Genomic DNA, 21,713 nt, shown 5'->3' with positions numbered 1-21,713 from the left:
TACATGTCGCCGCCGCCGTCGCCTTATTCTGCTTTGCGCACTTGCTGCTTCTCCCTGCACACTTCTTCACGCTCAGCACTGCTGCGCAGCTGTTTTCGGTCTCCGGCCCCAATGGTGGCCGTCCTCTCCAATCCCCACCGCTCGTCTGGACGCACCATACCCGCTGCCACGCCACGCCCCCGATTCCGAACACCTAGGCCATGTTTGTTTCCGCTTTTCTGAATCTTGCTTTTCTGAGAATCTGGATTATGAGATAAGTCTGCTGCCTAGAGAATCGGCTGTCTGAATAAGTAGAGTGTTTGGCAATCCTGATTATTTTGAGTCGATTCTCTGAGTTGAGTGGTAAATTGTCTGAAATGCCCTTGAGGCTGATGACATCTCATTTTTTTGCTGAATACGAGTAGAATTCAATAATTCTTATATTTTCTAAGTATCTTGACTACATAGTATTACTATTAGATCAAATACATTAATATCACAATATATCAATACATTGTTCCAGCACTAATTTCTAAACTACGAGTACATAAATGATGGATACAACTAAATCACGAAACCATAGCGGATCTTCTAAGTCACATTCTCTAATGTCCCATGAAGCTTATGCATAAATCAAATAATGTAGGCTCAGACATGTTGAATACTGCAGTACTTGAGGGATCGGCATCAGCACCTGCACAAGAAACCTCAACCAAATCACTAAACCACCCAAAAAGAAGAAAGCGTGGAGATGGAACGAACGGGCCTTCCAATAAAGCCTCACCTCCCGGTTTAAAGCGCGAAAGCGGGGCAGTGGCGGCCGACCACGTCAAACCACACCCGATCTCGACTGCAAAACAAATGAAACAACCGCACAGATCAGACACACACGACGAGGAATAGCTGCAGGATGCCTGCTCTTGAGTAAGGGTTGAGGTTGATTGGATTACACCGTGGTACTGGCCGGAGCGGAGCATCGGAACGAATGTCGCTGGGGCAGTAGGCGGCGGCGTGGGGCGGGAGGGACGAGCAGACGACGAGAAGGAGGGCGCGAAGGAGCGCTGCAGAGGGCCGCCAGCGCAGGGATGAGGGGCGGCGGCGCAGGGCAGTATCGGGAGGAGAGGGGTAACGGGAGGAGGGAGGGGTATCGTGTGGAAAAAAGCCTCGCTTCTCCCGTGCGCGAGGTTGGATACGCTTTTCTCAGAATCGTGTTTTACGTTGAACTGGTGATTTCCAGAGAAGCGGTGGTTGAAATAAGCGAAAAATAAGCAAAGCGTTTGGGTGAGATTCTCGTTTATTTTCATCCAGAATCAGCTTTTAAGCGGAAACAAACCTAAATTCGAGGGCCCGCCTCGCCACTCGCGCAATGCCGTGATCCTCATCCTCTCTCCGATGGCGGGCGCCGCCACACCCTCTCGATCCGCCGCGCCCTCTTCGCGGCCGGTGCGCGTCGTCCTGCGCGTGCGCCTGTTCCTACCGTCGGAGGCCACCTCTGCGGCGGTGCTCTGCGTCTCCCTCCTCAACAGCCACCTCGGCGGCGAGGTCACCGTCCAGTTCATGGGCCAGCACACCAGGTACGCCTCCCTAGCGCCCATCATCAGCGTACGAGTTGGAGCCCTTGATGGTACACGGGTAGTTCTTGCGCTGATCTCAGATCATCACGTTTGGCACCCAATTAAGCAAAACTGCCAGAAATTAGTGAAGTACCAAGGGAAAATTCATTCCAACATAGTGTGCTTCTGGAAAAAACTGCAAGTTGTTATTCTGCTACTAACTATTAAGTAATTGTTAATTCAGTGGAGAGGCTTCTAGCTTTTGTTTCATGGTCTTCTGCAAGCCAACTGATTGCTAATTCAGCAAGAGCCTTCTAGCTTGTTTCATGGTGCTTAGTTGGTGTGCTGGACTACTGGTCCATTTATGCAGCCGGGGCGAGCATTATAAGCTGGATGCATTGTTCAGTCAAGAGGACAACATCAACCAGATATTTGACTGGGGGGTCAGCACAGTGATCCCCGGCATATTCGAGGGGGTCAACGCCACGGTCTTCGCCTACGGGGCAACAGGCAGCGGCAAAACATATATGATGCAGGTGCTTGCTATTCTCTTGACTGCGTGCTGAATCAGCCGGCTGTTAAATGCTCGATGTTTCTCTGGACGGAATTAAGGAAGGTCTCCTTCCAACAATATGTTGCTATAGGAAGAAGTAACTGTCTTACATTGCAAAAAGCTTAGGTTCTGAACCTTCTTCTGAATTCCTTATTGCAATGTTGATAAGGAGGTCCAGGAACGTGGGGACAAGATTGCGCTGCTTGCCGACAAGACTGAAAATTTGCGTTTTTAGGTAATTTATTCCTTTGTGATGCCAACATTAGTATTCCAAAACTTGCAGTTAGTTTTGCACTAAACTGTTGCATATCTTCAGTAAGTAGGGATGTAGTATTTTGTCTACAGAGCTTGTGAATTTTGCTGCACTGTCGACGAAGATTTCCATGCAGAAGTTAGCCTATGTCTTCTCATGGGAATGAGGCATATGGGTGTGACCTGGACAGACTTGCTTTTAATGCTTGCACATAAAGAATTCAATTGCTAAAGAAGTCTTAGACTCTCTCTTGCTCAATTTACCTAAATTACTAATGACGCGGAGGCTGGAGGAGAGTTCTAGAAAGTGGAAGTACATTGTATTTGAGTTCTATAGAATGGAATGTAGGATTGCAGACTGAGGCCTTGTTTAGATGTTTACACGTAAAATTTTTGAAACGGAATCTTACTATTTTGAAGTAAGTTGCAAATCATGTATTAATTAGGCTCGTTAGATTCATTTCGCGATTTACAACCTATCCGTGCAAAAAGGTTTGTAAACATTCGATGTGATGTTTTTGGGGGTAAAATTTATGCAACTAAACAGAGCATGAATGTAAGAGTGCAAACTCGCCAATTGAATATTTATTTGGTACATTTTGTTTATCTTAACATGGTTTCAGCTCCTTTACCGTTCAAACTTATGTGCACTATTCTTACTTCTACTGCTTGCATTTTAGTATGTTGTTACTGTACTTTTCAACGAAATCGATGGCTACTGTGATTCTTACATTACCTTTCTGCTGCAGAAATGTTCAGAGTTAAGACATGAGCTTCCGATGATTTTTATCTCCCAGGCTGGTTATTTTCGTCAATTAATATTGACTTCGTACGACACCGTATTAATTGAAGATTATGACCTGAGTTCGAAGGTATTGAATTTTGCCAATGCCAGGTAATTACTTCTGGGCTCTATGTAGAAAGTCTCAGGTTGAAATTAGTGTTTTTGCTCTTATTCTTATTGCTTGCATTGTAGCATGTTGCTGCCGTGCTTTTCTGTGAATGATATGACGACTACCTCAACTGATTATTTTAGATTTGTCTTTGCTGTATGTTCAGAGGTAACATATGCACAAGTGCGAAAAACTATTACACTACCAACATTGTAAATATTTACACTAACTCACGAAGGCATCTCCAAATACTTTTTTTTAAAAGGCAATTTCCTCCTTAATACCGCACTAATGGCGCACCCTGGACTCTAGTAGGCGTTTAATTTCACCGGGCAGGGGTGCATCTGTATGTAAATCGGTTGACCAGCAGCAGCCGGCATATGCATGCAATGGGGTTGCACCTTATCTTCTTTTTGTTTTATTTTTTCTTCTCATTCCTATTTTTGTTTTCTTCTTATTTCTAATGCTCCCGAAAATATTTCTTCACTAGTATTTCTTTTCTTCTTGTTTATTCTTATTTGTTTCTCTATTTCTTTCTTCTATAGACTAAGTGTGTGAGTGTTTTAAAGTTACTAATATTTGATATATTTTCTTTTTTTGTTCCCCCCTTATTCCTTATCTAAAGTTTTTTTCTTTTATTCTTTAATGTCTTATTCAACTTTTTTCTATTCTTTCTGTACCTATCCTCTTATTTGATTTTTTTAGTTTTTATTCTTTTCTTATTCTTTATTATTATATTTCTCCATTTGCTTTTCCCAAAGATCGTAGTATTTATTGTGTGTCTACAAGGTATTTGTTTCCGGTGCATATATTTTGGTCCACGAGTTCATATAATTTGCTCTAGATGTATAAATTTTTCCGTGAGTTTATTCAAGTGTTTTCAATTATAAAGTCTTTTGTTTGGTAAGTCCATGTACTTTGTTCTAGGTGTACAATTTTTTATTTCGTGAGTGAGTTAATAATTATAGATGTATATGTTTTTGTTCTTTAGTTTATATAGTTAGTTCAAGGTGTAGATTTATCCTGTTCGCGAGTTCATATAATTTATTCTCAGCACACATATGTCATGAAAAATCTTTTATTTAATAAAAAATGTTTATAGAAAATATCCAAATATATTTAAATGGGGTCTTATTTGATGTTATTCAAATTTAATGCAGATACTTGTTTTAGAATTTAAGATTCTTATTTTTAAACTTACTTTTTTTGTGAGATGATGTAATAAATTTTATATTTTTAAAATGCATATACACGGGCTCTCTTAAACATTCTTTGCTCTTGCAGGTCTCGATACAAAGAAAGAAGATAGGCTTCCGTTCTTCTTGATCTTACGCCAACTCAACTAGATTAGCTAGTGACGATAATATTTTCAAGAGTCTCATCTCCTGGCTGGTAGTTCTTTCTACGGAAATGAGAAACAACTGTATACAAAAACAGTTCTCACTAGCTAGCGCCATTCTGAAAATTTGTATAATTATAATTTATCACAAAAGTAGGGTACGTGGACTCACGGCAAATTGGTATAGACGCATTTGATGAAGCATCCATCGATGTAGCGCTCCACTAGCGAGACACCCGCGCTTCATCATGTGATGGAAAGTTTTTCCGTCACCCGAAGCAATGCATAGCCCGCCCCGCCTAACCTGGCAATAGGACTTGGTGATGCTGTATGCTCTGCCATTGTAAATAGAATCGGAGAACAGACTAGAGGGCAAAACTTCACCGGATCAGCGACAGGCCCTTCAGTTTATGTTCCGATGGAAATCAAGCTAGTAGAGATCGGGTTTGCTATAGTGTCGGCAGTCTAGATACATTGCCTTCAATAGTGGTTGAGATAAGAGAACAGAATTTGGCAATAGAAAAGCACACATTAGGTTGCCCTAGCGTCTTCCTAAGCATTCGTCTACAGGGCAACGCATCCTATACCGAATTTCTTTCTTCTCCTTAATACAAAGATATGCAGTTCTGTTGCGTACTCCCTCTATATTGTAAAGGAAGTCATTCTTCAAAAACAACATTGACCACTATCTTTTCGCTATAAAAAATTTATAAAATATAGTCAATATATACTTTTACCACATTACATTTCAAGATGATTCTACTTACATCGTTTTTATATTTTCAAACTCAATCTAAGATAATTTATTTATAGTTAAAGTTCAAAATATTTGACTTATGACAAATTCAAAACGACTTCCATTACAATATGGAGGGAGTATTCGAGAAAAAAAAGGTTGCCCCATCGTCGGGGAAACTAGGATGACTTCAATAGCTGTTTAGGTATTTTAGGTTTGAAGCACACACAGCTTTTGTGTGTCCTAACATTAGAAGGTCAGGTAGGAGCCCTTCACTAACTGTTTTGGATAGCGTATACCTTTTATTTCCTTTTTTAGGTGTGGGCTTGCTTGACTTTTAGCAATCTTATTTGTTTTGCTGTACATGTGAAATTTATACCAAGTTTGAAGGCTCCACAGTAGGACACTTCTATGATAAATATGTTGGCTAATGTGAACGCAATCTTCTTGGACTGCAAAAGTATCATATTACTTTTCTTTTTGAAGCGTGGATGCTCATATACACGAACGCTACTCACCTCTATAAACATTTTTGAGAAACTAAGCCAATAATGCTTTAGATTGATTTAGAACACTAAGGTTTGTTAGATAGGTTCCATCACAACAAACCTAACTAAGACAGGAAAATTGCATATTTGGGACTCTAAATATTACGCTTCGCAGTTTTACTATTACTAACATCGACTTTGTAAAAATAGTAGTACTCCAAATACGTGCAACTTAATTTTCATACCAATGCGTGTATTTCCTCTCTTTTTTACTACTTTTTCATGTATCTGGCAGGTGACTTGACATAAGGCCCAACTGTTTTTTTTGCACAACGTATCCTTTCATCTCCTGATAGTCTCTCTTCTCTCTCACATTCGCGACCTGCTAGGGCTGGCGTTAGTGCACGCCAGCGTCAAAGCTAAGACCACTCTCTGGTACAGCAAGCAGCACCAGCATCATCGCTCGATTCGCGCCGTCCGCGCAGTAGAGGTCCAACTGCCGGCAATGACAGCTTGATCCTCAACTCAGTCCCCTCCGCGTCCTCGCGAACCAGAACAGCAGGCTGTTCCTGCAGTCTGAGCTGCGATCGGGAAGCGTGAGGTAGTCCGTGAAGATGGATATTGACAATTTTTGTTCAGTGGTGGGTACTTCCTCGATTTCTGTCGCACTATGTTTCGGCTATTCTGCTCCTTGCGGAAATAAAAATATATTTTTTTTGCGAAGAGGATGCACTTATATATTAAAAGGATGCAAACGGATCAGTACACCCAACTTTTGCAGAAAGGACCCCAAGGAATAAGAAAATTACAACCAAATCCCTACTTCTACTGTAGATCTTCCACATCCAGCCCGGCCATCGATCCCCATCTGTTCGCCAAACCGCGCGCACAAGCTGCAATCCTCCACCATGAATCCCCGAAACGAAGGTGCAAACAATGGAAAGCTGCAGCACATCCTCCGTAACCGCCCATCAGCTGTCGAGCCTTTCGAGATGGTCTTGACACGCGCCTTCTCTTGCCCAGCGGCTTGCACACGCAGGACCAGCAGCAACAAGAAGGGGAAGAACAGACTGTAGTCGAAGAAGAAGAAGAGCCCCGATTCAACTCCATCTGAATCCCGACGAGGAGCTTCAGATCCGAGTTGAACGAGCCCCACAGATCCGCCACCGCCACCGGAGCACATGACGGCGAGGTGGACGGAGACCTGGGGAAATTTATTCCACGGTGGCCGCGCTGCCCCCACCAAACAGTGCTGCCGGGAAATAACCTCATGTTGCCGCCGCCGCCGATACCGGAGAAGAAGCATAGTCCATCCCGAGAATCAGCGAACCCACAGCAGTAGAGGAGAAGCACCCCCACCGATGGACCAGGAAGGTCCAACGGGAGCAAAAGAAGCCGCCATGAAGTCCTCGCCGCCAGCAACACGCCGCCCGTAGACAACCCGTGCCGACGCCGGCGACCTCACCGGCACACCGAAGCTACTAGCTAGATACCTAAGAAAGCAGCTAAACCTACACCGGACGTCGATCCGTTCGATTCCCCGCTCCACAACGCCGCCGTGGCGGACGCCGGAGGAGGGGAATCGCACGGATCGACGCCGGAAGCTGGAATCGCCCCTGAATCGCCCCTAGCACTGTAGATGGGGAACGCGCGGATAGGAACGAGTGAAATGAAAAAAAAAATAGTTGATGAAGTAGCTCTCTGCTATGTTGTGAATTGTGATAGCATCATGCTGAATTTGGCCGAAAGGATCTCGGATGTTGCTCAGAGAGGGTAAATAGGTGTTTCTTAAAAGGATTAATTGGACTGATACCATTACAATTTGTCAAAGTTGAAAATATACCACTACGTCTTCATATTGGAGATATGCTATTAGAATACATTTTTCTTCACCGGAGACCCACATGCAGTGGTGAATCTAGAATTTGGATTTAGGGGGGCTCATTTTCCTTATCTTCTTCCTTCTCTCTCTTTTTCTTCTCCTTCTTCCTTATTTTTCTCTTCCCCCTTTTGATTCATGGTTGAAATTTGTACGGGGGCTTTGGGAGGGCTTCATGGGTTGCATAGGAGTTGGGGGGCTGGAGCACCCCAGCACTCCCTAGCTCCGCCACTGCGCACACGCAGTGTATACGAGCTTTGTATTTTCACGTATGGACCTATTTGCCCATCCTTGTTGATCAATCTTCCCTACATCACTCGCCCCTATACGTCGCGGCGCTCAAGAACCCTAGCCGCACGGTGCAGACCGCTGCTGCCGCCGCCGGAGTTCCAGCGTTCGCCCCCGATCAGAGCAAAGAGCAAGCCTGCTGCGGGCGCAGGCCCCAGTGCACGTGAGCAGCGCCCGCTCTACCTCCTGCTGCCGGCCGCAGGCGCAGGCCTGCAGCGCCTGCCTCGTGCGCCTGCTTCTAGGCAGCTAAAAGCTCCTGCATTTAATTTTTTTTTAAAAAACTCTTGCATCCGGCCGAGCAAAGGTGATCATCGATTTTTGTGCAAGACCTACAATGATGCAGCCACACTATTCAAATTGTATCAGAGTCCCGCGTTGCTCTTTCCCGGCAGGCCGCAGGAGCACTGCTCCGCCGGTCAGACCCTGCCCTAGCAACACGGGCGCCCGCAGGCGCGGCAGGCGCGTGTTGGCACTTCTTAGCCTAATGAATTACTCCGCAAGCGCACAGAGATCGATTGTAGCTTTCACCAAGTGAGTAAGCCTGGGATATCGAATCCAAGGAACGCTAAGTTTCGACTAGTGGTCTGGGGTGATTCAATCGGACCCGCCAAGGAGTAGAGGTACGAGGGTAGAGGGCTTATCTCCAGACAGAATCCTAATTACTAAGGTAACTTGGTAAGCTACTAACTTGATCTGCTTCGGCGGCCTAAGAGAAGGGCTCAGAAGGGAGCCCGACGTCCTTCGGCAACTACTGCTATGAAAGCACCCGAACGTGGTGGACTACTAGGGACGGACAAGGCTGTTACCACTCGCCGCCTACCACTATGGTACCGTGGGGTGGAACACAACCCGAGGTAACTAACCAAGACTAAGCACCACGCTTAAACTATCGAGTTACTGACTTCCGCCTCGCGCTAAGGCTTGAAGAAACCCCAAATGGATAGAATTTGCTATCCACGCAGACAAGGGATCCCGCAGATCAAAGAAAGTAACTAAGCAAGTAACTTAAGTAAAAAAGTAAACTAGCGAGAAACTAAAGATAAGCGAGAAAAACTTACTTGATTATAAGATTCCCTTGAGGTGGGTAAAAATATGGGGTAAGGTCGAGAGAACTCGACTCCGCCCCTTTAGCTCGGCTTCCGCCAAAGCCAATGCTCACTTTGCTCACACACGCTCAATCCTCAACCCAACTAAAATATATTAAATCTAGTTAGCACAACTCACAAAGAGAGTTGGGGAGACTTTACTGGTCAAGAAATTAGCTTCCGAAGCTCATAGACGCCAAGGAACAAGCAACCTTTGAAAGAGAGGGCCAAGGGGTATAAATACCCAACTTCCTAAAACTAGCCATCGAGCTTATCAATGCAGACTGGTTAGACCAGTCCACCAGACCGATTAGACCGGCCTGGCCAAAACTAGTCCCCTAGACCGATTAGACCGGCCTGGCCAAAACTAGTCCCCTAGACCAGTTAGACCAGTCAAGTCCAGAGGAGCCCAAACCAAAGTTAAGGTGCCCCACTTGGTCCACCAAGCTAGCACTTGATCATCCAAGCAGCACAAAGTTAGTTCACATGGATTTTCTCTCAAGAATCCTCACTTGGGTGACCTATGAGCAATTTTGACCGTATAATTTAACCAATATTGCATCCCTCTTGATAGTACGGCATAGCTATACTCAAGATTAAATGTAAATCACTATTCAACCACTTGAACTCTGAAACACTTCAGCTTTGCCATACTTTGACTTTGTCAACCTTGGAACTTCAACACTGCATCTTCTCTTGAGCAAATACATACTTGAGCTAGTGACTTAGCATTCCCATCACATTTGCAAATCTATCCTTGGAACCTTAAGTCACTCCGAAAAGTATTTGATGCTCTGCATTACTTCTCCCAACAAGGTTTAGATATGGTACTTCGAACAGCCCACAAACACTAGCCACTTCACCCTAGCAAATTCGCACATGGCAAGCCGTTGCTTCACCAAAGCTTTCTTAGTGCCTCTTACTAGTCATCTCGGTTGGCTTCTTCACCACTTACTTTCACCTCATTGAGTTAAGCTTTGCACATCAACAATGAATTCCACTTTTCATTCTCATATCTTTATATCTTTGTCTTACACTAATCATGAACATTTGATCCTTTATACAAAGGATTCTTCATTATACTAAGCCATAATTGGAAACCATCTTTGATCAATTCATGAACACTTGTTTCAATTTTCCTTCACAATATGCTTGACTTTCAATAATATTTCCCTTTTGTTTGATTCTTCATTGCATGAGCCAATGACAACAATTCTTTTACAAATGAATCCCTGCTCATGATATCTTTAACAATAGCATTAGTTCTTTAATCATATTGTCATTCAATTCACCAAAACCCATTAGGGGCCTAGATGCACTTTCAGTGACGACAATTAAAGAAGATAGTAAGGTGCACGTGCTAACGCCACGGGTAAATTTCAGACGTACATCAAACAACACATAATCCATAGAGTTATTTCAGACGTATACCAAACAACACATGATCTGATTGGGATCTGAGTGCCTGTGCTAACGCTACGGCTGACACTTTCACACCTATAGAAGTACTATAGATGATACATACTTTCATTGTCTGACCCAGAGGCATAGACCGAAAGAGCATCCATCCAGTTATCCAAATGAATATGGAAACACAACATAGGTAAAATGATGTTGATCTTAGCAAATATATTTTTTGAGGTTAATTTATTTACATAATAGTGTCAAAGCACAAACAAATCATATGAAAATATGGATAATCAAGTATGTAGTTTAAATTAAAGGAAGCACAACCTAGTTTTTAGTTTTGCGAAATCCCATTGAAATTCAAAATTATATAGCTCAAAATGGGTATTTCTTCATTTCTGAAAAATAATAATCTCATTAGATCACAGCTAACAATATACAAAACCAAGACGGTGGTTATCTCATTAGATCTCATTAGTACCTGTGACCAAACCATGGCACCAGCTAAGAATGCAAGGGTGTGTATTATATCATTCTCAGCATTCAAACCAAACTTTGTAACTAATTCTCAACATCTCTGCAAAAAGAAATGATCAGCCAAAATACTTGCATAAGGATATTGATGGAAGCAAGGGATTTGTTTTTACCTTCCAAAACCAGGGAAGATTCTTCCCACGGGCTTCCCCACAACCGCCTCCTCCACCTCCGCCACGCATCAACCATCCATACAACTGAGAATTATTGATCAATTTAAAATGATCATATCCATGGGATTATTGAAAATTATCATATCCATGGGATTATTGTTATGGCATCCCTGAACAAACAATGCCCATGCTAACGCTATGGCAACATCATATAATGCAAATTAAGCAATCAAAAAACAATATATGTGTTGGTAATAAAGCATACTGCATATGCAAAATCTTCTAGGTTTAGCTTTTTGACTAATTGTACAATGGCAATCTAAACAGCAGTGTTCCAATGTTTTCAATTCATTATAATGTTTCAAGAACTGAACAATCCTAGTTACCTATATTGCCAGCAAAAAAATTGGTCTAAACGGCAGGAGCAGTGGCGCGGAGGCACGAGGAGAGGAGCTGGCGACCGGTTGTTGCTGCTGTAGAGCCATGAAAGTAGGAATTAGTAGAATTGGACTAACCAGGGGTCAGAAAATAAACACTGCGCGGGGCGGTGATGGTCGGCGCGGGTGAGCAGCGGCACACCGGCACGCTTGCGTCCTTCCTCCCCGCCGGATCCCACGGCGGCGACGTCCCTGGTCAGCGAGAGCGACGCGCGCGCCGACGGCCGGGCGGAGGAGGACAACGACGCGCGCCGGCGGGCGGAGGAGGACGCGCGCGATGGCGGGCCGTGGGCGGGCGGGGAAGGAAGAGGAGGATGCACGCGACGGGGCAGATCCACGAGGGACGGAGCGGATCAGGCGGGTCCTCCTCCCGCCTGAGCGCCGCCGCTCGCTGTTGCCCAGATCCGGCGCTCCTCCGTGTCAGAGGCGGCGGCGCCCCAAACCTACGGATGCGCGCGTGCCGAAGGAGGCGGTGGCGGCGGCCTTCCCGCCTGCGCAGGCCTCTCGGAGGCAGCCTACGCGGGCCTCCCGGCGGCGGAGGTGGAGTCCTGTGCTTGCGCTCCTCCCGACGGCTCCGGCGGAGCCCGAGCCCGCAGGCAGCGAGCGCATCCCGGTGGCGGAGGCAGAGCGCGCGTCCCGGAGGCTCCCGGAGGCGGGTTCGTCGGGAGGCGCAGGGTGGGTTGGGGATGGCGGCAAAGTTTGCGGGAGGAGGGCGGGAGGGAGAGGGATGCGGGAGAAATTTGTAGGAAATTTTGTTGGCGGCGGGATTCGAACCTTGTTCGAGGGAGGGCTGTGGGCGCGGGGTGGAGGTGGGATTGCTCGTACGCGCGTTGAAGCTGCGAATCCTTATAACCTGGGCCGTCCGATCGCGTTGAGTATTGGTTAGTTGTGTTTACAGCCATAGATTTCAATGATGTAGGATATCTGGGTACATGTTGTTGTGTGGAGCGCCTCCCAGCTCTCAGCGGGGGCTGTTTTCAGGGGTGGGTTTAGCGTTGTTTATTCCGTGCCTTATGGGGTAGAAAAGGAACAATACCCACAATGATAAGATGTTGTTCTCCGAAAATCCTCTTCTTGTTTGAAGTCTTCTCTGGAAATCACTAGCTTGATTTCGTGGCATCTTTCTCCCTGCTGGCCGAATCGCACAAAGCACGACCAGTGGCGAACACAGCCTAGAGGGGCTTGTCCATCTCATCCTCCTTTTCTTCTTCTCCTTCCTCTTTCCTTCTTCCTCCTCTCTCTTTTCTTATTCCTCTCCTTGATTAATGTCAAAAATTTGCTTGGGGGGGGGGCTTAGGGAGGATCCACAGGCATTAGGTCGTTAGGGGGGGAGGGGGGGCTGGATCCCCCCTAGCCCCCCATGAGGATCCACCCCTGAGCACAACACAAGATCTTCATTCATGGAGCAATGCACGATGCACCGGAGTAATAACAACTCGAGGACCAATTTATTTGGGGAACCTGCCACGGCCAGGGCTAGCTCGTCAGCGGCATGGGCTCCCTTGCCACCGGCCCTAGCAGGTCACGAACGGGAAGGGAAGACAGACTATCAGGAGACGAACCTTATGTGGTGCGAAAAAATAGAGGGACATTATGGTCAATTCATCTACCAAATACATGAAAAAGAAATAGAAAAGAGAGGAAATATACACAATGGCATGAAAATCAAGTTGCACATGTTTGGAATACCATTTTTACGAAGTCGATGCTAGTAATGGTAAAACTGCAAAGCGCGATGTTTGGAGTCCCAAATATGCAATTTTCTCAACTAACTCAGTTGTCTTTTATTATTTTGGCTAATGGGATTCTAGGTATTCAATTTAACACCATATCGAGGATGATTCAATTTGGACACGCCAAGACGAGGCCGTGAGGATGTGATAGTACCAGTGACTATCATGTATTAGCTGCTTGTGTTTGATTACCTGCATGTGATTCAATTTGTTAACATAAGTTTGATCGAAATCTCCTTGCCTAGCTAAACAGAGTAAAAAATCCTTTGTTTTTCTCGGTTTTATAATACAGGGTGCAAATGGGATTGAGCTTGGAAGCTAACATATAGGGAACATTGGTTGCAGAGCAAGGTGGGATTAAATGGCTCCATCCTAAAATTAGGAATGGTATGGTTCTAGCTACGTGCTTGGTTGGAGGGTCGGAGTGATCCCATTTATTGTTTGGTTTGAGGGATGGAGCCTTCCTTATTTGGTTGCTGAAATAGGATGTAGACATGTTTATGATCACCCACTTTTCTCTTTTGGTGAGTTTATACCAGTGCACAGATATAATAATGATGCAAAGACAGTGGAACAATGATACATATCATAGTGGAACAATGATACATATCATAGTGGAACAATGATACATATCACAGTTACACATATAGTTAAGAAGTCATGCCATATTATTAACATAATCCATAGTTCCGTACATAATTAACCCACTGCAAGCAAAAGTTGAGACAATCATTAGATCGCATTCCATAGCACAGTGCATCAGGCATGAGCTCCACCACTCCATACAACCAAAACTCTAGCAACGAGAGTTCTACCAGTCCATACATCCAAAAGCTCTAGCAAGATGAGGTCTAACTCAGTCCATACCACATTGCATTAGACATGAAAGTTGTCACTAACAAACCTGGAAATCCAAGTTATCTTGTGATCATAGGGCAGGGAGTCGAAAGCTCTAGCAACATGAGGTCTGTTGACCAAGTATCCAAAGTAAAAAGACTTACGATCATGTTCAAAACTTGGAAGGTTGTCCACAATTTCATACAGCCCTTGTGGCAGGGTCTTGTCCCCTTTAGCAGCTTTCTTGATACCATCGGAAAGCCTTTCAGCGCGATCAAGTGCTGCAACCAAACCATCACCATGACTCCCAATAATCCTAGCTCTCTTGCTTGGTCTGCTGGCTGAAGATGTTGCTCCGTTATCATTAGCACATCGATACAAGTTCAAAATTTTTTTATTAAATGACATCTCTATGAGATTCCACGGTACGAGCACATCACATTACACTAAAAGTCTCCCATAATGTAAGTATGTAACTGAGTCCCAAGTTAGTAGTGTCACTTATTGTCCAAAAGTACAATGATAGTTAACACTCAAACCAGTACAGCATTAACATTAATGAATACACTTGAATTCGGCCAATCTCAGTTAATGTTAATTAAGTTCAATGATCAGAAATCATGAGAATATCAGTGAGTATAAACCTTTGCAAAATGTCCATTGCTACTTAGCAATTCTTTCGTTTGCCATGTCAATCACTAGCCCCAAATTTGAATTATATCAAAGTTTTAGACATGTTCAACTGCTGAATCGCCCGAGACTTTGGATGCTTTGACACTGTATCCCGAGCTTCCTCAGCTTTCCTCTTCTTGGCCTGAGCAACCAATCTTTTAACATACAAAATGTAAGCATCGACGTCAAATTTTCTTTTGCAACCAGCATAATTCATGTAACGTATCTTTCCAAATACTGGCCGCTCCTTCCAACCCTGAAAAATTAAGAATGCATAATTTGTAAGCTTTTAAGAATGTGAGTAATATGGAATTACATAAATCATATATCCTGTGCTTGGGAAAAGCAACTCAGATATTTTGCAGTCTCTCTTATGAAGTGACCCACCCAAGGTCACCAACCTGATCATGGAGGCCACATATAGACCACATGCAACCAACATAGCCGTTGGGGTCCCTGCCATCTATATGATACTGCAAAACATTAACTTGTTAGCCTATTAAATAACATACTTAATAAAAAAATCAACTTGAATACCTTAAGCCAAACTGCTATTACAAAATCTAATCTATTCACCACAGAAATGAACAGAACAGCAGGTATGCACAGTATGGGTATGCGCAGTAAGGTATACATAATATATATCTTCAAGCTATACACATACCCGTACTGTGCTAATGTGGCCACTGAAAGTATATTATAGTTGGTAACAAAGTGAATGCAACAGATATCATAAAGGATACAAAAAAATAAGATAAAACAGTACATCTCTATTGGGCATCTCAAACATTCTTATAAATTTACCTTGTCATTCAAATATATTGCTACCGAAAGTGCTTCTTCAGGTCCACTTGTCCATTCTAGAATCTTTTTAGCCCAATACATTCTGCAGACAAATACAGTATCAACACAAAGTAATCTCATACATAGAATATCAGTGAAGAAATAAAGCATCAATGATACAGACACAAAGATTAGCTGGGGAAAAAGTGACACATAAACAATATGAACTGCTTACTGTTATCAAGAACATGTACACAAAATGTTGGCAATCGGTAGTTTAACTCCATTCAAATCAACACAAATCATGGAGAATTACTTGATACAAACCAAGTGCTACAAAGATCATTGTAACCTAACCCAACCTTAAACCAACTATAATTGAAGGAATATATTGTTGAAATAGGAACAAGAACCTAGATTTATTCAGTTGTCTTTTAACTAAACAAGCACTATGAATACAAAATGAGAAATCTTAACACATGCAATTGACATCAATTCATATATTTTTGTAAGGCCTATGAGCAGATGGAGGCCAGGACATGGATATCTTAGTGTATTATGTGGTAATTCTACTACAAAGTACATAAACAAAGTCCAAATAATGCTCAGTTCTTGTACAACAAGATGGCATGACAGTCGGACAATTCTAATACCATCCTATCAGCAAAAATAATAAACTAACAATACATAATGGACTAAAAACCATCACGTATTAAAGTAGGTGTGAATTATGTACCGCATAAATCCATGCATTTTTCCAAGGTGCACCATCTCCAACTGTGATGCATTCCACAGCTGAAGTTGGAAAATGAAGAACATATAAACCAATCAGGAAGTAGATCAGAATGACTTTAACATCTGTAGTAGAGTACCAGAAAAATGCTAATACATACAGGATCAGATGTTTTTGCATTCTCAAGCTGCTCCCTCCTGTAAGACAAAACATGCCAGTTAACAAATAACCATATCAAGCATGAGCCTTTTACCTTAGTCATGGTAAGCAGATAAATGAAACTAGCTCGTACGACTTACTCACGTATATATATGCTCTCTTTTATCAGCAGCGTGATCCATCAATGTTTTTCTAGCCCACTCCCATGCACCAGCCAGTGAATCATAGTGAGGCTGGTAATAGCAGAAGTTGTCAGCTAGTTCCTTCCTTATTATCAGTTCCTCCAAGAATGCATCCACAGACTGCATCCAAAGATTAGGTATTCCATAATGGTATTAGTTCACTGTCAGACAGATGGATTCAGCAATAACACTGATGCTCAGGTTTGTTGTATGGGCCCTACAAATATATTGTTAGCCATTTAATATGGTTCTTAATCTTCTAAGAGAGTAACATGAAATTAAGCAAGCGCACCTTTGGACTAAGATGGCGGCGTTTTTTTGCCTCCAGAGCACACCGCTGTGCTGAAATGTGCCCAAAGTGCAAGTACGGGGAAAGGCACGACAATGCACGTGGCTTTGTAGGATCATTCCGGCCCATGTCATAGTTCTTGATCCTCTTCGTCAAGAACCCATCCTTACTCCCAAGAAGCACCTCCATTGCTGCAGCCTCCCCTGGCTTGCACCAATCAATCTCCGGCACATTCTCTGCCTCACTGTTCCATGAATGCAGAATCATATAACCCTCATAAATCATTAACAATGCTATGCATACACTCCAGATGAAATTGTCACCCAATTCACTGCGAGAACCCTGCCACACCTGCAAATCCTGTAGATCAGCGTGTCCCAGTCAACATCCACAGGTTGCTCCCCATCCCATGGCATCAGCGCCGGCAACTCGGGGTACTCCAGCAGGTACTCGTCCATCACCTTGCTCACCTTGCCTCTGAAGGTTTTGGCCGAGTACTCCAGCTTCCCCGACGCCGCCCAGACGGGTACCACGTTATGTGCGTCCACCTGCGTGAACGCCACAGCGTTCTGACCACGTATCCACCGAACTCAATCCATTTTGGAGTAAGTTTCGAGGGATTCCAGTGCACTCACCTGGTGCACGGCCATGTCGGCGACGTCGCGCCGCAGCTCACCGACGACGGCTTCCAGTGCCTCACGCACTGGCCTCAGCGGCGAGAAGTCGGCGACGAGAGCAGATGCTCCGAGCCGCCGCACCAGCGCCGGCACTTCCGCAGGCCCGCCCTCGAGGAGAAAGAACGGGAGGCTGCGGGCGCGCGCGTCGGCGGCGAGGCGCCGGAGGCCACGGAGGAGGAACCCCAGCTGGCGGCGGCGCGCGCCGAGGAGGAAGGGGCGTGGGAATAGAGCGAATGCGATGGCGACCGGAGCCGCGGGGGCGGACGCAGCGGCGAGGCCGGCCGCGTGGAGGAGGGCCCAGTTGTCCGCCAGACGCTGGTCCCGCAGCATCCAGTACACCACTGGCCCCGTCGTACGGCCCCCTCCCGGGTGGAGGACCCGCACGCGGGATGCGTGTACGGGGGTGGAGCTCGCCGGTGCGTTGGCCGGCGGCATCGCGTTCGCGGCGGCGTGGAGAGGAAGGGACGCGTGATTTGGGATGTGGGCGCGGTGTTGGAAGGTTCGAGGCTGCTTTACGGAACGGCGCTTAGATGGAGGGGATGCTGGTGCATAGACCGCGCCTTGGCAAGTGGGGCAGGAGTGGGTGGCAGTTGCGGCGAGGGAGACGCCACGTCGTCTGCGTCCTTGAGGTGGGGCCAGAGGGATCTGTGTCTTGGCTCTCGCTTTCCCGCAAGTTAAATAATTTTAAATTTGATCAAATTTATGAAAATTACTAACCTTTATTGTGAAAATATATTATATGAGAAATCTAATAATACTTAGGGTGTGTTCTGCTCCACCAAAAATAACTCCACCCAAAAAAATATACCCAAATAGATCAACCAGCTCCACTCTACTATAAAAATTAGCTCCACTCCAGGTTTTTTTTACCAAATAGTAGAGCTGGTGGAGCTGTGAATAATTACCCACATGCTATTGGTTATGAGGGACCGAAAACGCGACCAGAGGGGGGGGTGAATGGGAGCCGATTAAAACTTTCGTCGAAGCAAAAGTACGACCTATCTCCCAATTACGCACCCAACCTCTAGAGTTCTAGGTGAAGTGTGGAATAGCTATGGAAGAGCTAAACCAACACAAATAGACCCTAGGAACGAGCGAGAGAAAACACGGAAGCGAACGAGAAAATCTGCAAACCTCACAGCCAGGGACCGGTCAGACCGGTAGTCGACACCGGTCAGACCGGTTGCTCCCAAAGAGCCCGTGAATAAGGATTCAAATGTTGAATCTTGAGCAAACGAAGTCCAAATCCAACGAAACCTAGAGGATACCTTCACAACTGTCCCGTGAACATATCCCCAAGAGATCTCTCCCAAAAGATTAAAGGAACTTGAGAATTCGAGAGAAGATCAAAGTGGATTGGGGTTTACTCAAGAACGTGAAAAACTCCAATTCGTGAGAACTCGCGATTCCAGGGGGTTTGGCACTAGGCTAGATGGATTAGAATCGTCACAACGAGTTGTTATCACCATAAATTAACAGGATGGATTAATTTATGGGCCGAAAGCAAGATGGGCTCAAAGCAGGAAATTGAAGAAGACTTGTAAATCGGCTCCTGCGTGAGCATCTGGGCCACATGGGCCATGTATCCTTAGATTTAGTTTAAGAATAGAGATAGAGTCCAATCGGGACAAGATTAGTTTAGATTGTTTCCCAAGTCTTCGGACTATAAATATGTACCCTTTGTTATTCGTAAAGGAGAGCGTCATCACGTCTCGCAAACAACAACTCTCGGCGCATCGCCACCCCTAATCCTAGGGTTTCATCCAAGTAAGTGTCATGCTGCCCTGATCGCTTCTCGCGATCAGGGCAGCGTTGTTCTTGCTTTTACCTTGGTATTACTTGTACTGAAGCGTTTTTGATGGCAAGTAATACTAGTTATCTTGATGTTCGTAGCATGGCTTTTAGTAGATCCGTCGTGCTTTGTTGCTTATCATCTATGAATATCTTGTTGTCTCTGTGCAGTCACGTTTCAATCTCATGCTAGTTCTTGTCGCGTAGAATTAGTTGCACAGAGGCAACACCCTGCTTCTTTTATGTTTAGTAGATCTGATCTGTCATGGTTTGCTCTTATTCTTAAGAGTTGGCGTAATATCTGCTAGGTTAGGCCTTGCAAACGGGTTGGACGATCCGATGGCGTAGTAGATGCTTTATCTTAGCCTTGATAGGGATTGTTCCGGGAATCGGCTCTTGCTAGTTCTTAGGCCTCTGTTTTGGGTTATGGTTTAGTTGTCTGTTACGTTTATTAGGCCCAGTCACGTGTAGGATGTTCCGATCTAACAGTGAAGCTTTTACCGTCGTGGATTAGATCAGTTAGATTTAATTGAAGCAGTCTTTTAGTTATTCGCTTTAATCATCAATATCTGGATGCAACAGATCCCATCTGACACCGGGACTCGATCGGCTCTTTAAAGCCGATGCAAGAGTCGTCCCGGGGAGCCGACCACGGCTCGGACTTATGTTTATACGTGTCTTTTTATGCAGGAAACTGTTTGGAGCACGCTCGCACCCTCCTGATCGGGTATAGGTCAGGTGGCACGCCCGGCTTTCCATACATTCTCCGGGCGCGTGACGGAATTGCGGGCCGTCGACGAGGGAGCAGTGCCTGCCAGCGCTCCGGTGACCTCCCGGCTTTGTGTTGCCTGTCGCTGCTCGCCGGTGGGTTTCGACCGACAACACATTCTGGCACGCTCGGTGGGACACTTCTCGGCAACAACGTCCACTGCAACAATGACTGGAGCTCAAGATCAAGAACCCGCTCCCAAGCCCGTCACGTATGAAGAGCTCTCTCCTGAACACAAGAAGAAGTATGATGAGATCAAAGCTCTGCTGGAAGCCGATCTCATCGGCTCTTTTGAGAGGACCCGCAACCATGGCATCAGGTGGAAGGGGTTCTCACCAGAAGGCGCTCTCGACAATGTAGATCTGTCTGTGCCATCAGAAGAGCGCACCAGAGCCCTGCGTCAGGAGATGAACTACATGGTGGCTCATGCGCTTCATCGGCACTCTTAGAGCCTGATGAACGAACTCGAGCGCATGGCGCATCGCGTCATCCAGGAGATAATCAAGAACCAGTACTCTCCATCGAGGCCAACCCTGGGGTGTCACACAGAGGAAGCTGCACTGCATTCTAGACCGGTATTGCCGTTCTCATTTGCGGCTCCAATGCCACAAAATTCGCCGATCTACGTCGTCCACAAGATCGGCGGTGATCCTGGAGAAGGCCAATTTCTCAACGAGCCACCCAAAGAGATCCCGCACGGCTACACGTGCACCTACATCCCTGACAGCGTCAATCCAACACGCTCGGTGCAGATGGTAAACCCAGGAGCTTCTGGAGCAGACGCGGAGAAACAAGCGTGGCTGGCAAAGTACGCTACTGTGCCGAGTGCTGAGCCATCGGCCCCAGGAGTTCTTAGTGTGGAGCAGGTCAATGCAATACTGAGAGACCAGTTCGGCATCCTGCCCAAGAGAAAAGCGATCGGCTATTCCAAGCCGTATCAAAGTGACTATGACTTGATCCCACTGCCACCCAAGTATCGGCTTCCTGAGTTCACCAAGTTCAACGGATCAGAAGGAGCCAGCTCCATCGAGCATGTGAGCCGATACTTAACGCAGCTTGGGATGATCTCAGTGTCGGATCCGATGAGGGTCCGGTTCTTCGGCCAATCCCTTACAGGCCCAGCTTTTGGATGGTATGCATCACTGGCTCCGGATTCGATTCGGACTTGGAGGCAGCTTGAAGATCAATTCCATACCCAGTACCATTCGGAGGCTGCTGAAGCTGGAATTGCCGACCTCGCCCAAGTCAGGCGGAAGCGAGGAGAGACTGTGTCAAAATACATACAGCGCTTCAGGGAGGTCAAGAACCGATGCTACTCATCGCGCATCACAGAGAAGGAGGCAGTCGATCTGGCTGTCCTGGGACTCGCTAAGCCGATCAAGGATGCGGCTTTCCAGCTGGAGTTCAATTCTCTGGCGCACCTGGTGCAGAAGCTTATGGCATGTGAGCTTTATCATCCTGAGCTATACCAGGACAAGTTCAAGCGCCATGTGAACATGGCCCAGGCGGATGAGTCTGATGAATATGGCGAGGAGCAAGAAGTGGCCGTGGC

The 21,713-nt window shown here is 45.6% G+C and overlaps 2 protein-coding genes and 1 long non-coding RNA gene across 8 annotated transcripts; 1 reads left to right on the top strand and 2 right to left on the bottom strand.

Annotated features, from left to right (window-relative positions):
• Positions 1-1,333: 1,333 nt before the first annotated feature.
• Positions 1,334-14,026, top strand: LOC120690694 (kinesin-like protein KIN-10C). Of its 6 annotated transcripts, none has more exons than XM_039973450.1 (4): positions 1,334-1,553; positions 1,903-2,068; positions 3,087-3,232; positions 13,562-14,026. In XM_039973450.1, the coding sequence occupies exons 1-4, from the start codon at positions 1,372-1,374 to the stop codon at positions 13,596-13,598; spliced, it is 531 nt and encodes a 176-aa protein (XP_039829384.1). In that variant the 5' UTR covers positions 1,334-1,371; the 3' UTR covers positions 13,599-14,026. The 6 variants fall into 6 exon arrangements, with proteins under 6 accessions (XP_039829384.1, XP_039829387.1, XP_039829385.1 ...); XM_039973453.1 differs by lacking the exon at positions 13,562-14,026 and adding an exon at positions 13,348-13,555; XM_039973451.1 differs by lacking the exon at positions 13,562-14,026 and adding an exon at positions 6,183-6,995.
• LOC120690695 lies at positions 10,646-11,765 on the bottom strand. Its single transcript, XR_005681869.1, has 2 exons — positions 11,486-11,765; positions 10,646-11,269 (listed from the first exon to the last, which is right to left on the bottom strand). It is a non-coding gene; the product is annotated as an uncharacterized LOC120690695 (long non-coding RNA).
• A 545-nt stretch (positions 14,027-14,571) lies between the features above and the next one.
• LOC120690693 (deoxyribodipyrimidine photo-lyase-like) lies at positions 14,572-18,105 on the bottom strand. Its single transcript, XM_039973449.1, has 9 exons — positions 17,560-18,105; positions 17,276-17,472; positions 16,928-17,168; positions 16,598-16,755; positions 16,455-16,491; positions 16,298-16,356; positions 15,583-15,664; positions 15,180-15,251; positions 14,572-15,034 (listed from the first exon to the last, which is right to left on the bottom strand). Exons 1-9 carry the CDS (start codon positions 18,034-18,036, stop codon positions 14,822-14,824), a joined length of 1,536 nt encoding a protein of 511 aa, XP_039829383.1. The 5' UTR covers positions 18,037-18,105; the 3' UTR covers positions 14,572-14,821.
• Positions 18,106-21,713: the final 3,608 nt, after the last annotated feature.

This window comes from Panicum virgatum, chromosome 9N (genome assembly GCF_016808335.1).
Source record: "Panicum virgatum strain AP13 chromosome 9N, P.virgatum_v5, whole genome shotgun sequence".
NCBI lineage: Eukaryota > Viridiplantae > Streptophyta > Magnoliopsida > Poales > Poaceae > Panicum > Panicum virgatum.
This window is presented reverse-complemented; position numbering and strand designations above follow the sequence as displayed.

Coding starts and splice junctions, on each gene's coding strand:
- LOC120690694 (XM_039973450.1), top strand. CDS start 1,372: ATGGCGGGCGCCGCCACACCCTCTCGATCCGCCGCGCCCTCTTCGCGG. Junction 1,554..1,902: donor TTCATGGGCCAGCACACCAG/GTACGCCTCCCT, acceptor CCATTTATGCAG/CCGGGGCGAGCATTATAAGC. Junction 2,069..3,086: donor GCAAAACATATATGATGCAG/GTGCTTGCTATT, acceptor TTTCTGCTGCAG/AAATGTTCAGAGTTAAGACA.
- LOC120690693 (XM_039973449.1), bottom strand. CDS start 18,036: ATGCCGCCGGCCAACGCACCGGCGAGCTCCACCCCCGTACACGCATCC. Junction 15,665..16,297: donor AAAATGCATGGATTTATGCG/GTACATAATTCA, acceptor ATTTGTCTGCAG/AATGTATTGGGCTAAAAAGA. Junction 15,035..15,179: donor TATGTGGCCTCCATGATCAG/GTTGGTGACCTT, acceptor TTAATTTTTCAG/GGTTGGAAGGAGCGGCCAGT.